At 49.5% G+C, this 16,519-nt stretch overlaps 1 protein-coding gene across 1 annotated transcript in view; it reads left to right on the top strand.

The window, feature by feature from the left end:
- The first annotated feature begins 5,532 nt into the window (after nucleotides 1-5,532).
- The window catches only part of LOC140393710 (AMP deaminase 2-like), a 190,094-nt gene continuing 179,107 nt past the window's right edge, over nucleotides 5,533-16,519 (top strand). Inside the window, exon 1 of the mRNA XM_072480020.1 lies at nucleotides 5,533-5,746. Coding sequence (XP_072336121.1) covers nucleotides 5,737-5,746 — 10 coding nt within the window. The 5' untranslated portion in view covers nucleotides 5,533-5,736. The remainder of the gene's footprint in view (nucleotides 5,747-16,519) is intronic.

Below are 16,519 nucleotides of genomic sequence, written 5' to 3' on the forward strand. Positions count from 1 at the left end.
GGGGCAAGACCAGAACATGTCACAGTGGTGGAGCGGGGAGTCGGACATTGGGGTGCCGCTGGTTTGGTCAGCATTTATTGCCCTTCCGAAGATCATGGTGAGTGGCCTTCTTGAACCGCTGCAGTCCTTGAGGTGTAGGTCCACCCACAGTGCTGTTAGGGAGGGAGTTCCAGGATTTTGCCCCAGCGACAGTGAAGGGACGACGATATATTTCCAAATCAGGATGGTGAGTGACTTGGAGGGGACCTCCAGGTGGTGGGGTCCCCAGGTATCTGCTGCTCTTGTTCTTCTAGATGATGTTGCCAATCTATCCCCCCAGCGTCACTAAAAACGGTTGCCAATTCTGCACCGGAGATGCCAATAATGTTGCCCTTCTTAATATTGAGTGGTATTGCTTTTCAGAGTCACCAGGTATCAGATAATACCATCACAAGGTTCAACCGGATATTGATCAAAGACCTAACAACCAGTCAGTTAGTTCAAGTCCAATAATGATTTATTTACACACAAGATTAACTCACACATGCAACATAAATACACTACAAGCTAAACTACACCTAACACTACAACAACCTGTACTTAACTTTCAGGCACCCGGCTTTGGCAGAGGAACAAGGCCTTTGTTCGGGTCTGGAGTGGCTGGGTCTGGAGAAGTAACTTCGGTTCTGCTGGGCTCATCCGTCTGGTAGCGATCGTTGATCTTGAACTTGCTTCTGGTCGCGGTGCTGCAGTTGGCTTCAGGTATAGGCCGGGCCGAAGAGTGCCGGTGTGCCAGGACCAAAAGAGATTGAACACATGGCAGTGTCTCTCTTTATCCTTTGGGGTTTCGCGCTCTTTTGGGCGGTCCTTCGCTTTGGACCCAATAATTTAGCAGGCTTCGATCACTGCCTTTGATTTGAGCCAATAAAGGGGCGGGTGCCTTGATGGCTGGGCGGGTCCTGAGCGGTCATTGACCGTGGCTGTTTGGGCTTCCTGGGTGAAGGGAGTGGCGCCAATGTGTCTGGAATTGTATCTGATACCTGAGTACTAGTCCTTTGTCCTGGGGAAATGGGTCATTAGAATGCAAATCGGCTCGGGGTTTCGATACGGTCTGGTTCTCTGTTAGCAAATATACATTTCGGCTCTGAGTTTGCCTGAATCCTGTATTGGCCATATTTCCCTTGAGTCTTTGTAAGTATCCATGTTTACTTTGTAAGTGGCCATCCCAGATGGCTACAATGGTAGTGGGCGTGAGTTTGGAAGGTGTTGTCTAAGGAACCTTGGTGAGTTACTGCAGTGCATCCTGTAGATGGTACACACAGCGTCACTGTTCGTCGGTGGTGGAGGGTTTGAATGTTTGTGGAAGGAGGAGCAATCAAGCGGGCTGCTTTGTCCTGGGGATATGAGGAGGCAGACACTGGGAGCTGGACACTGGGGAAGCGGGAAGGTAGACATTGCAGAGATGGTAAAGTGGACATTAGGGGGATTTCATTAGAGAGCTGAGGAGATGGATATTGGGTGGTGGATTTAGGGAGGTGGCAAGTCGGACATCGGGGAGGCGGGGAGTCTAACATGGGGGGGTGGGATGCAGACATTGGGAGGGAGGGAGCCAGATGTGCTGGGGTAGGGAATCAAACATTGGGGGGCAGGGAGTGCGACATGTGGGTACGGGAAGTCGGACATCGGGAGGCAGGGAGTCGGATATCAGGTGCGTGGTGGGGGGATGTCAGGCGGGCATCGGATGGATGCGGATTGGGTTAATGGGTGGGGATCAGGTTGAGGGGTCAAGTTGAAGAGGTGTTTGGAATCCCCTGGGGGAGTTGGGCCGGTGGGGGGGGAAATTCCCTGGGGAGGTCAGGGGGGTCCTGTGCTGGGCTTGGTCAGGGCATTTTAAAATAGTTACGCAGAAGTTAGAACTATTTAAAAAAAAAAATTTAGAGTACCCAATTCATTTTTTGCAATTAAGGGGCAATTTAGCGAGGTCAATCCACCTAACCCGCGCATCTTTGGGTTGTGAGGGTGAAACCCACGTAGACACGGGGAGAATGTGCAAACTCCACACGGACAGGGACCCAGAGCCGGGATCGAACCTGGGACCTCGGCTCCGTGAGGCAGCAATGCTACCACTGCGCCACCATGCTGCCCAGAAGTTAGAACTATTAGCATAATACTGGCAGAACCATCCAAAGTTGGTGATTTATATCAAATGGTTTCCAGCGCAATTGTCCAGGGGAAGTTATCGCTTAGAAACATGCATAAAAACATACATAGAATATAGAATCAGGAGGATGTCATTCAGTCCTTTGAGCCTGTTCCACCATTCATTATGATCATCGATTTCAATACCGTGATCCCACCTTCCCCCCATATCCCTTGATCCCACTCGCCCCTAATTCCTTCTTGAAATCACAATGTTTTGGCCTCAACTACTTTCTGTGATAGTGAATTCCACAGACTCACCACTCTCTGGGTGAATACATTTCTCCTGGCCTCAGTCCCAAAAGGTTCATCCCTTACTTATTCTCAAACTATCACCCCGAGTTCTGGACTCCCTCACCATCAGGAACTTCCCGTGTCCTTATTAAACACCCAACTTTGTATCATCTGCAAATTAGGAGAGAATATATATAATTCACTTAGCAAAATCATTAATATGTAATGTGAACACTTGGGTTCTGAACACAGATCCCTGCGGTACCCAGTAGTCACTGCCTGCCAAGCGGACAAAGAGCCATTTATTCCAAATTTTTGCTTCCTGTCTGCTAACCAGCTTTCTATCCATCTCAAGACACTATCCGCAATCCCATAAGCTTTAACTTTACATAGTAATCTGCTATGGGAGCCTTCTGAAAGTCTAAGCAAACCACATCCACTTGGTCTCCCGGGTCAATTCTACTAGTTACACCTTTAAAGAATTACAGTAGATTTGTCAAGCGTGATTTCCCTTTCGTAAATGCTGACTCTGTCTGATTATACCACTGCTTTCCAAAAGCTGTGCTATGAAATCCTTGATAATGGACTCCAGGACTTTCCTACTACCAACGTTAGGTTCACTGGTCTAGTTCCCTGTTTTCTCTCTACCTCCCTTTTTGGATAAGCGGGGTTATATTAGCTACCCTCCAATCAGCCGGAACTATCCAGAGTCCAAGGAATTTTGGAAAATAACCACCAATGGATCTACTATTTCCAGGGACACTTCCTTAAGTACTGTGGGATGAAAGTACTTAAGTATTCCGGGGCGGCATGGTAGCACAGTGGTTAGCACCGTTGCTCCACAGTGCCAGGGTCCAGGTTCGATTCCCAGCTTGAGTCACTGTCTGTGCGGAGTCGGCACGTTCCCCCCGTGTCTGCGTGGGTTTCCTCCGGGTGCTCCAGTTTCCTCCCACAGATGTGCAGGTCAGGTAGATTGGATATGCTAAATTGCCCTTCGTGTCCAAGAAGGTTAAGTGGGGATGGGGTGGAGGTGTGGGCTTAAGTAGGGTGCTCTTTCCAAGGGCCGGTGCAGACTTGATGAGCTGAATGGTCTCCTTCTGCACTGTAAATTCTATGATTCTAAGATCATCAGGCCCCGGAGGTTTATCAGGCCCTGGAGATTTATCCACCTCCAATCCCATTAATTTCCCCCAAACTATTTCTCTACTAATACTGATTTCCTTCAGCTCCTCACTGAAACTTGTGTTTCTCAGCACTTCCAGTACATTATTCACATTTATTTGTGAAGACAGAAGCAAAATACGAATTTAGTTCCGCAATCATTTCTTTGTTCCTCGTTACGAATCCCCTGTTTCTGACTGTAAGGGGCCTACTTTCATTTTTTAATCAATCTTTTTCTGTTTCATACCTATAAAAACTTTTAGTCAGTTTTTAATGTTCTCCGCTATGTATCTTTCACCTTGTATTTTCCCCTTCTTAATCTTCTGGATTTGGACACTTGCCTCCTGGGACCTCCCAGCTCAGAGGGTGGTGGTTGATGGGAAATGTTCAGAATGGAGTACAGTCAAAAGTGGAGTACCACAAGGATCTGTTCTGGGGCCGTTGCTGTTTGTCATTTTTATCAATGACCTAGAGGAAGGCGCAGAAGGGTGGGTGAGTAAATTTGCAGACGATACTAAAGTCGGTGGTGTTGTCGACAGTGTGGAAGGATGTAGCAGGTTACAGAGGGATATAGATAAGCTGCAGAGCTGGGCTGAGAGGTGGCAAATGGAGTTTAATGTAGAGAAGTGTGAGGTGATTCACTTTGGAAGGAATAACAGGAATGCGGAATATTTGGCTAATGGTAAAGTTCTTGGAAGTGTGGATGAGCAGAGGGATCTAGGTGTCCATGTACATAGATCCCTGAAAGTTGCCACCCAGGTTGATAGGGTTGTGAAGAAGGCCTATGGAGTGTTGGCCTTTATTGGTAGAGGGATTGAGTTCCGGAGTCGGGAGGTCATGTTGCAGCTGTACAGAACTCTGGTACGGCCGCATTTGGAGTATTGCGTACAGTTCTGGTCACCGCATTATAGGAAGGACGTGGAGGCTTTGGAGCGGGTGCAGAGGAGATTTACCAGGATGTTGCCTGGTATGGAGGGAAAATCTTATGAGGAAAGGCTGATGGACTTGAGGTTGTTTTCGTTGGAGAGAAGAAGGTTAAGAGGAGACTTAATAGAGGCATACAAAATGATCAGGGGGTTGGATAGGGTGGACAGTGAGAGCATTCTCCCACGGATGGAAATGGCTGGCACGAGGGGACATAACTTTAAACTGAGGGGTAATAGATATAGGACAGAGGTCAGAGGTGGGTTCTTTACGCAGAGTAGTGAGGCCGTGGAATGCCCTACCTGCTACAGTAGTGAACTCGCCAACATTGAGGGCATTTAAAAGTTTATTGGATAAACATATGGATGATAATGGCATAGTGTAGGTTAGATGGCTTTTGTTTCGGTGCAACATCGTGGGCCGAAGGGCCTGTACTGCGCTGTATTGTTCTATGTTCTATGTTCTAATCTTTGGGCTCCAACCTGGAGCCAGGAAGTTAGGGGATTCTAGACTATTGTTGGTGCGCAATTTATAATAATAATCCTTATTGCCACAAGTAGGTTTACATTAACACTGCAATGAAGTTACTGTGAAAAGCCCCTAGTTACCACACTCCGGCATCTTTTTGGGTACACAGAGGGAGAATTCAGAATGTCCAAATCACCTAACAGCACGTCTTTCGGGACTGTGGGAGAAAACCGGATCCCCCGGAGGAAACCCAGGCAGACACGGGGAGAACGTGCAGACTCCACACAGTGACCCAAGCCGGGAATCGAACCCAGGATCCTGGAGCAGTGAAGTAACAGTGCTAAACACTGTGCTACCAATTTGCTGACTCAGTGATAAAGAATGTTTGCAATTGTTTACCAACTCACTGGTAGATTTTGCCCTCAGGGTCTCCGGTCACAATGTCATCCATGGACTTTATCACTGGTTTGAGGGTTTTTTGTGTGTGTTTTATTGATGTATCTCTCGGTGCGTCAGAAACATTTCTCGAAGGAAACGGAAGGAGGAGGGAGCTGGCCAAATAGTGTTTCCGTCAGTCTGCCCCTGTGACCGCTGCACTCAGTGCAGGAGTCCTCCTGCCTCCTCCTCTATTCCTCACTCTCCTGATCCTTGCAGTCTTTCTCAGTGCGGAGTCTGAGCGCTTTCACCTTGTGTTGTTGGAGGTTGAAGTTCAGCGCGGGCGGCTCCTTGGAGGGTTTTGCTGCTGTCAACAGATTTGCCGAAGTTGCCACAATGACTACAGGTGAGTGGCCCGGGAAAGCCCGGGAAAGGCAGGGAAAGGCCGGGATAGGCAGGGAAAGGCCGGGATAGCCCGGGATAGGCAGGGAAAGGCGAGGAGAGCCCGGGAAAGGCGAGGAGAGCCCGGGAAAGGCAGGGAAAGGCCGGGATAGCCCGGGAGACTCGCGATAGTCTGGGAAACTCAGTGAAGCTCGGGAACCGGGATAGCCCGGGGAAAGGGAGCAATCACTGGTTTGGCTAATGTGGGGTTCCGGGCCAGTCAGACTCCCACTCAGCTCACACTCACACTCACACCCAGCTCACACTCAGACTCACACTCTCGCCCAGCTCACACTCAGACTCACACTCTCACCCAGCTCACACTCCGACTCACACTCACCCAGCTCACACTCAGACTCACACTCACCCAGCTCACTCTCAGACTCACACTCTCACCCAGCTCACACTCAGACTCTCACCCGGCTGACACTCAGTCTCACACTCTCACCCAGTTCACACTCAGACTCACACTCTCACCCAGCTGACACTCAGTCTCACACTCTCACCCAGCTCACACTCACACGCTCACCCAGCTCACACTCAGACTCACGCTCACCCAGCTCACACTCACACCCAGCTCACACTCAGACTCACACTCTCACCCAGCTCACACTCACCCAGCTCACACTCAGACTCACACTCTCACCCAGCTCACACTCAGACTCACACTCTCACCCAGCTCACACTCTCACCCAGCTGACACTCAGTCTCACACTCTCACCCAGCTCACACTCACACGCTCACCCAGCTCACACTCAGACTCACACTCACCCAGCTCACACTCACACTCTCACCCAGCTCACACCCAAATCGACTCTCACCCAGCTCAGACTCACACTCTCACCCAGCTCACACTCACACTATCACCCAGCTCACACCCAAATCGACTCTCACCCAGCACACACTCAGACTCACACTCTCACCCAGCACACACTCAGACTCACACTCTCACCCAGCTCAGACTCACACTCACCCAGCTCACACTCACCCAGCTCACACTCACCCAGCTCACACTCAGACTCACACTCACCCAGCTCACACTCAGACTCACACTCTCACCCAGCTCACACTCAGACTCTCACCCGGCTGACACTCAGTCTCACACTCTCACCCAGTTCACACTCAGACTCACACTCTCACCCAGCTCACACACAGACTCACACTCTCACCCAGCTCACATCCAGACCGACTCTGACCCAGCTCACACCCCGACTCCCACCCAGACTCACACTCGTACCCAGCTCACACTTTCACCCAACTCACACTCAGACTCACACTCACACTCAGCTCACACCCAGACCGACTCTTACCCAGCTCACACTCCCACTCTCACCCAGCTCACACTCAGACTCACGCTCTCACCCAGCTCACACTCAGAATTCCACTCCCACCCAGCCCACGCCCAGACCGACTCTCACACAGCTCACACTCAGACTCACACTCTCACCCACCTCACACTCACACTTTCACCCAGCTCACACTCAGACTCACACTCTCACCCAGCTCACACTCCCACTCTCACCCAGCTCACACTCCCACTCTCACCCAGCTCACACTCAGACTCACGCTCTCACTCAGCTCACACTCAGAATTCCACTCCCACCCAGCTCACGCCCAGACCGACTCTCACACAGCTCACACTCAGACTCACACTCTCACCCACCTCACACTCACATTCACACCCAGTTCACACTCAGTCTCACACTCTCACCCAGCTCACATTCAGACTCACACTCTCACCCAGCTCACACTCACACTTTCACCCAGATCACACTCAGACTCACACTCTCACCCAGATCACACTCACACTCTCACCCAGCTCACACCCAGACCGACTCTCACCCAGCTCAGACTCACACTCTCACCCAGCTCACACTCAGACTCACACTCTCACGCAGCTCACACTCAGACTCACACTCTCACCCATCTCACACTCAGACTCACACTCTCACCCAGCTCACACTCACACTCACACTCTCACCCAGCTCACACTCACACTCTCACCCAGCTCACACTCAGACTCACATTCCCACCCAGCTCACACCCAGACCGACTCACACCCAGCTCACACTCACACCCAGCTCACACTCAGACTCACACTCACCCAGCTCACTCTCAGACTCACGCTCTCACCCAGCTCACACTCAGACTCTCACCCGGCTGACACTCAGTCTCACACTCTCACCCAGTTCACACTCAGACTCACACTCTCACCCAGACTCACACTCGCATCCAGCTCACACTCGCACCCCGACTCCCACCCAGACTCTCACTCTCACCCAGCTCACACCCAGACTCACAATCCCACCCAGCTCACACTCAGACTCACAATCTCACCGAGCTCACACCCAAACTCACACTCTCACCCAGCTCACACCAAGACACACACTCTCACCCAGCTCACACCCAGACCGACTCTCACCCAGCTCAGACTCACACTCTCGCCCAGCTCACACTCAGACTCACACTCTCACCCAGCTCACTCAGACTCACACTCTCACCCAGCTCACACTCAGACTCACACTCTCTCCAGCTCACACTCAGACTCTCACTCTCACCCAGATCACACTCAGACTCACATTCCCACCCAGCTCACACCCAGACTCTCACTCTCACCCAGCTCACACCCAGACTCTCACTCTCACCCAGCTCACACTCTCACTCTGACCCAACTCACACGCAGACTCACACTCGCACCCAGTCTCACACTCGCACCCAGTTCACACTCGCACCCAGCTCAAACCCAAACTCACACTCTCACCCAGCTCACACCCAGACACACACTCTCACCCAGCTCACACCCAGAACGACTCTCACCCAGCTCACACCCCGACTCCCACCCAGACTCTCACTCTCACCCAGCTCACACTCAGACTCACACTCGCACCCAGTCTCACACTCGCACCCAGCTCACACTCTCACCCAGCTCACACCCCGACTCCCACCCAGACTCTCACTCTCACCCAGCTCACACCCAGACTCACACTCTCACCCAGCTCACACTCAGACTCACAATCTCACCGAGCTCACACCCAAACTCACATTCTCACCCAGCTCACACCCAGACACACACTCTCACCCAGCTCACACCCAGACCGACTCTCACCCAGCTCAGACTCACTCTCTCGCCCAGCTCACACTCAGACTCACACTCTCACCCAGCTCACTCAGACTCACACTCTCACCCAGCTCACACTCAGACTCACACTCTCTCCAGCTCACACTCAGACTCACATTCCCACCCAGCTCACACCCAGACCGACTCTCACCCAGCTCACACTCACACTCTGACCCAGCTCACACCCAGACTCTCACTCTCACCCAGCTCACACCCAGACTCTCACTCTCACCCAGCTCACACCCAGACTCACACTCTCACCCAGCTCACACTCAGACTCACAATCTCACCGAGCTCACACCCAAACTCACACTCTCACCCAGCTCACACCCAGACACACACTCTCACCCAGCTCACACCCAGACCGACTCTCACCCAACTCACACCCCGACTCCCACCCAGACACACACTCTCACCCAGCTCACACTCAGATTCATAATCTCACCGAGCTCACACCCAAACTCACGCTCACACCCAGACACACACTCTCACCCAGCTCACACCCAGACCGACTCTCACCCAGACTCACACTCCGACTCCCACCCAGACTCACACTCGCACCCAGACTCACGCTCGCACCCAGCTCACACCCAGACTCATACCCAGACTGACTCTCACCCAGCTCACACCCAGACTCACACTCTCACCCAGCGTACAATCACACTCTCACCCAGATCACACCCAGACTTACACTCAGACTCTCACCCAGCTCACACCCGGGCTCACACTGAGACCCAGACTCTCACCAAGACTCACACTTTCACCAAGACTCACACCCAGACTACACTCAACTCACACCCAGATCGCAGACTCACATCCGGACTCATTCGCCCGGGCTCTCACGCCCGGCTCTCACACCCGGGCTCACACTGACTCACCCACTGGAAATCATGCCACGCATTGACCAGAACACCCTGCTCTCTGCTTCCACCTTTTGAGGAAGAGAGTTCCAAAGACTCACCATCCATTGAGGAAACAATTCTCTTGATTGTCTTCTAATCTGACTTCTTAGTTTAAAATAGTGACCTCTAGTTCTAGATTCACCCACAAGAGGAAACATCCTTTCCACATCCACCTGTCAAGACCTCTCATTTTCTTATATTTTTCAATCAAGTTAGCTCTTATTCTTCTGAATTTCCAGCAGACATAAGCTTGGCCTGTCCAGCCTTTGCTCATAAGACAACCACCTCATTCCAGTTATTGGACCAGTAAACCTTCTTCATAGTCAGAGCTTCCACATTTACATCTTTCCTTAAATCAGAAAACCCATACTGTACACAGTACTCCCGATGTAGTCTCACGAGTGCCCTGTATAACTGACGCGTAACCTCCCTATGTTTAGGTGAAATTCCCCTCGCAATAAACAATAACACTCTATTAGCTTTCCTAATTACTTGCTGTACCTGCATACTAACCATTTGTGATTCATGCACAAGGACACCCAGGTCCCTTTGCATCTTAGAGCTCTGCAATCTCTCACCATTTAGATAATACACTTTTTTATTGTTCCTGCTAAAATGGACAATTTCTAAACTTCCCACACTGTACTCCATTTGCCATAGGCTTACACATTCACATAACCCAACTCTATCCCTTTGTAGCCTCCTTATGTCCTCTTCACAACTTACTTTCCCAGTTATATTGTGTCATCGATAAATTTGGCAACCATACCTTTGGTCGCTTCATCCAAGTCATTTGTATAAATTGTAAATGGTTTAGGCTCCAGCACTGATCCCTGTAGCATACCGCTTGTTACATCTTGCCAACCAAAAAAAGACCCATTTACACCAACTCTGATACAAGATTGGTTAACGAACAGGAAACAATGGCAATATGTTACCACCTACACTCTGAGCTTTTATTTTCTGCAATAACCTTTTGTGTGGCACCTTATCAAATGCATTCTCGAAATATAAGTACAATACATTCACCAGTTCCCCTTTACCCTCAGCACATGTTCCTTCATCAAAGAACTCAAATATATGGATTAAACATGATTTCCCTTCAGCAAACCATGTTGACTCTGCCTGGTTACGTCTTGCTATATTACGTCCTGCTATATCGTCTTTACTAATAGCGTCTAACATTTTGTGTTTCATAGATGTTGAGCTAACTGCTTGTAGTTTCCTGCTTTCTGTCTTTTTCTTTTTGAATAATGGAGTTAGATTCCTTATTTTCTAATCTAATTGAAATTCCTCGAATCTTAGGGAACTTGGGAAAATTAAAATCAATGCATCAACTATCGACTAGCTACTTCTTTTCAGACCCGAGGATGAAGTCCATCAGGATCTGGAGACGTGCCGGCCCCGCAGCTCCAACAATTTGCTCAGTACCACATCCCTGTGATTGTAATTTTCCTGAGTTCCTCCCTCCATTCCATTTCCTGATTTATAGCTATTTCTGGATTGTTACATGCATCCTCTATAGTGAAGACCAATGCAAAATACCTGTTCAATTAATTTGTCATCTCTTTATTTTCCGTTATTAATTCCCCAGACTCGCTTTCTATAGGACCAATGCTCACTTAACTCTTTAATATATATATAGAAGTTCTTACTATATTTTTGTCTTTATATTTCTAGCTAACTTTCTCTCGCACTCTAATTTTCCCTCCTTATCAATCTTTAAGTCATTTGCTGTTTTAAATATTATCCAACCTTCTGCCTGCCATCCACCTTCACGCAATAATATGCATTTTTTAAATGTTTGATGCTATTTTCAACTTTTTAAATTAACCACAGGTGGTGGCTCCTTTGAAACTTTTCTTTCTTGTTCGAATGTATCCTGTGTATTCTGAAATATCCCCTTAAATCTCTGCCAATACATCTCCATTGACCTATCCCTTAACCTAATTTGCTAGCTCACTTTAGCATCTTGGGGGAGGCAGTGGTGTAGTGGTATTGCCGTTGACCCAGAGATCAAGTGTTATGCTTTGGGGACCCGGGTTCAAATCCCACCATGGCCAGATGAGGTTTGAATTCAATTAAAATTTGGAATTAAACATCTAAAGGTGACCATGAAACCATTATCATTTGCCTGGTTCGCTAATGTTCTTGAGGAAAGGAAATCTGTCATTCTTACCTGGTCTGGCATACATGTGACTCAAAATCCACAGCAATGTGGTTGACTCTTGAATACCCTCCAGGATGGGCAATAAATACTGGCCCACTCTGCGATGCCCACATCCCATGAACAAATAAAAAAAATTAAGAACTTCTGTCAGGTCAGTGATGGAGTGTTAGTTAAATCCTATTTATTGCACAAGGTTGTCTGCAGGAGGGAAGAGTATACATAAGCAAAATAGGTTAAACCAGTGCCATTGAAAGACTTTGAATTATGTTTTTTTTCTGGTGTGCTTCAGTATGTCTGTGCTGTATTGTTTTGTGTTGTTTAGCGTTTTGGCCAAGGTTAGTATCATGACCAGTACAGGCTTGGAGGGCCGAAGGGCCTGTTCCCGTGCTGTATTGTTCTTTGTGATGCAGGGCTGAAGGGTGAGTTGCACTTTTGGAGGTGCCATTTTTGTAACAGAAGCCCCATTTACCCCCCCAACTAGGTGTAACATTTAAAAAAATTTTTTTTAATTTAGAGTACCCAATTCATTTATTTTCCAATTAAGGGGCAATTTGGCATGGCCAATCCACCTACCCTGCACATCTTTGGGTTGTGGGAGTGAAACCCACGGAAATAAAGGGGAGAAGGTGCAAACTCCACACGGACAGGGACCCAGAGCTTGGATCGAACCTGGGACCTCGGCACCGTGAGGCAGCAATGCTAGCCACTGCGCCACCGTGCTGCCCTAAAGTAGGTGTAAAATATTGTACAGTGTCGGAGTGCTCCCGATTATCCTAGCCGATTATTATCCCTTCTCTAGTTATTTACTTTTATTGCTGTTTTTGGGACCTTGCTGTGAGCAATTTGACTTTTGTTTCCTACATTGCAACAGTGACTAGACTTGAGAAGTACTTCATTGTAAAGCGCTTTTTGACATCCTGAGGTTGTGAAAGCAGCTATGTAAATGCAAGTCTTTTTCTTTCTATGTGGGTAAATTTTCACCATTTTATGTTTTTGGCCAAGGTCAGACCCACCAACAAATTCCAGCATTGTGAAAGATCCCAGTCGGACTGGCAATATCACAAACGTGGGCAGCACAGTGGGTAGCACTGCTGCTTCACAGCTCCAGGATCCCAGGTTCGATTCCCGGCTTGAGTCACTATCTGTGTGGAGTCTGCACGTTCTCCCTGTGTCTGCGTGGGATTCCTCCGGGCGCTCCGGTTTCCTCCCAAAAGTCCTGAAAGACGTGCTGTTAGGTAGTTTGGACATTCTAAATTCTCCCTCTGTGTACCCGAACAGGTGCCGGAATGTGGCGACTAGGGGCTTTTCACAGTAGCTTCATTGCAATGTTAATGTAAGCCTACTTGTGACAATAAAGATTATTATTATTAAATGTGACTGTCTACCAACGTTCCAGGTGCAGCTGCTTCAGAGGTGCGTTTTCAACTTTGCAGCAATTGCACATGGATTGAAATACAGAACTGTCTTCAGTGGTAGTGATCTGGAACATAAGTGGGGGTTGTGACTGTTAATAACTGGAAACATTATTGTGCATTGACCTGTGAGTAATCATCAGTGCTCCTTATGGGATTAGCAAAGGAAGATTAATGCTCCAAATTTTCACAATAGGCAGGTAGTAATTTTGGTAGTTACTGCTTCATCAGATAATGTGGTAATTGGATTGAGAAATTGCAATGTTTATTTAGGTAATAAACTACAGGTAACAAGTGGACACCACTTAATTCGGTTGTTAACACTATAAATTGATACTATTTGAGTGGACAGCTCAGAATTGTTGCTGGGCATGTAACACTAGAGGCAAATTGATGATTCTGAATGAGACAGATTGGAGATTCATTCAGGCAAGTGGAGGTGTTTACTTTTAAAAGTAACCTGATTCATAACAGATTACACCCTTAAACCAAAATGTGTGACTTTTGTAGGAGCAAGTAGCCGTTGTTTCTAGATAAACTCTTTTACCGCGCTTAACACTTTGAGCGGTGAACTCACCAGTTGTAAAGCCAATTTGTGGGCGACTTCCGGTGACGGCGGGCAGGAGGCAGCCGCACACTGGAGGGCTCCGCTCGGGAATAGGAATTTCGGAGTTTTAACGTCAGGTCCCGGGGGCAACGGAAGCTGAAAAAGCTTTAAGAAGGCAGAGGGAGGAGAAATGTCCAAGTTTGGGAGAAAAACGGCCGTGAAAAAGGGGATTAATGGAAGTCCGCCGGGGAGTGAAAAAGTCAGCGCAGGAACTGTAAGGAAAGCGGAGGCTGGAGCACCAGGGGAGGCCGCATCGCTCACAGCAGAAGAAATGAACATTGTTCATTTCATCAAAGAGGTGTTGGAAAGAATGGAGCGGGGACCTGAGACTGGAGACCCAGGAAGCAACGGTGCGGGACCCAGAGAGAGCGGCCACTGTCTAGAGTGATCGGATCACCTCACTCGAAGACAACCCAGAGAGTGCTCAAGGGGAAGGTGGAAGATCAGGAAAATAGGTCCCATCACCAGAATCTAAGGATTGTCGGGCTACCCAAGGGCACAGAGGGCAGAAACTCAACAGAGTATGTCACAGGGATGCTTGGAAGCTGGTTGGAGGGGAAGGCTTCACCAAACCCCCAGAGGGAAAGGAAACTGGGCCCATGGGTTGCTCCGGCAAAGGCCCAAATCAATAGAACCACCGTGGGCGATAATAGCCAAGTTCCACAAGTTTCAAGATAAAGAGAAGGTGCTGAACTGAGCGAGGAGCACGTGGCTGTGTAGATGGGAGGGACATCCAATCACCATTGGAGCCACCGCGGCCAAGCGCCAGGTGGAGTTCAATGGGGCCAAGGCAGCTTTATTTAAAAACAAGGTGCAGTTTGGCATCCTGTACCGGCGAGACTTTGGGTTACCTACGGCAACGAAGAGCACTATTTTAACACGCTGCAAAGTAGTTCATCCAGATAAACGGGCTCGGAAGACAGCAATGATGAACAACTAAGAAATCTTAAACCAGACTTTTCTTTTTCTGGACTGAACGCTTACACAACCTTGGCCAGGGGGGAGGGGTCGGGAGGGGAGAAGGCAGAGGTAACTGAAACGAGAAGGATGGAGGTGGAGGACAAAATGGTCTTGACGGCAGAGGAGCTGCTCTAGGGGGAGCTGGTGAGTATGCAAGTGCGAGAAAGTAAAAGTGAGGGGGACCACGGCATAACTCCCGAAAGGAAGGAGCACCTGGCAGAACGGGGGGGATCAAAACAACAAACAAGGGTGGGCGAGGGGAGAACCGAAGGGAAATGGGAAGAGGTGATGGGGGGGAAAAGGCAACCGGGGTACGCCAAAGGGAAGAGTAGATGGGTCTGGGAGGGGGGGGGGGGGGGTGTCAGGGATTAGGTGGGGGGTTGAATGCTGGCCACAACAGGTCACACATGGGGACACCTGGAGCAAAGACAATGGTGGCCATCTTGGATGACCCTCAAACAGAGGGAAATCCCGGTGTGAAGGGGTACATTCACGTGGTAAGTATGCTAACCCCACAGGAAGGTTGGTGGGGGGTGGGACAGAACCCCCTCCCCCATCAGAATAGGGAGCAGGACAGACAGGGTCCAACGGCCTGGTGAAAAGATCCAGGGTCTTCGCCTATCTTAAAAAGCCTAAGGGCCGGACATTTACAAAGAACTTATGGGAGCGGAGGAGACGCCGACCGAGGGGCTGAAGCATAAGTGGGAGGAGGAGCTTGGGGGTGAGATGGAGGATGGCTTATGGGCAGATGCGTTGAGCAGAGTCAACGCGACCGCTACATGCGCAAGGCTCAGCTTGATCCAATTCTAGGTGGTCCACCGGGCCCACATGACAGTGGCCCGGATGAGTAGATTCTTTGGGGTAGGTGTGTAAAATGTGAGGACAGGTGTGTAAAATGTGCGGGCGGACCAGCAAACCATGTCCATATGTTCTAGGCGTGTCCAAAACTTAGGGGATATTGGCAGGGGTTTGCAGACGTCATGTCCAGAGTGTTGAAAACAAGGGTGGCAATGGGTGCAGAGGTGGCGATTTGTGGGTGTTTGGGCAGCACGGTAGCACAAGTGGATAGCACTGTAGCTTCACTGCGCCAGGGTCCCAGGTTCGATTCCCCGCTGGGTCACTGTCTGTGTGGAGTCTGCACGTTCTCCCCGTGTCTGCGTGGGTTTCCTCCGGGTGCTCCGGTTTCCTCCCACAGTCCAGAGGTGTGCAGGTTAGGTGGATTGGCCAATGATAAATTGCCCTTAATGTCCAAATTGCCCTTGGTGTTGGGTGGAGGTGTTGAGTTTGGGTAGGGTGCTCTTTCCAAGAGCCGGTGCAGACTCAAAGGGCCGAATGGCCTCCTTCTGCACTGTAAATTCAATGATAATCTATGATAAATCTAGGACAAAGGTTCAGCACAACGGTAGCATAGTGGTTAGCACAATTGCTTCACAGCTCCAGCGTCCCAGGTTCGATTCCTGGCTTGGGTCACTGTCTGAGCGGAGTCTGCATGTTCTCCCCGTGTGTGCGTGGGTTTCCTCCGGGTGCTCCGGTTTCCTCCCACAGTCCAAAGACGTGCAGGTTAGGTGG

The sequence above is a fragment of the Scyliorhinus torazame genome, chromosome 17, assembly GCF_047496885.1.
Source record: "Scyliorhinus torazame isolate Kashiwa2021f chromosome 17, sScyTor2.1, whole genome shotgun sequence".
Classification (NCBI taxonomy): domain Eukaryota; kingdom Metazoa; phylum Chordata; class Chondrichthyes; order Carcharhiniformes; family Scyliorhinidae; genus Scyliorhinus; species Scyliorhinus torazame.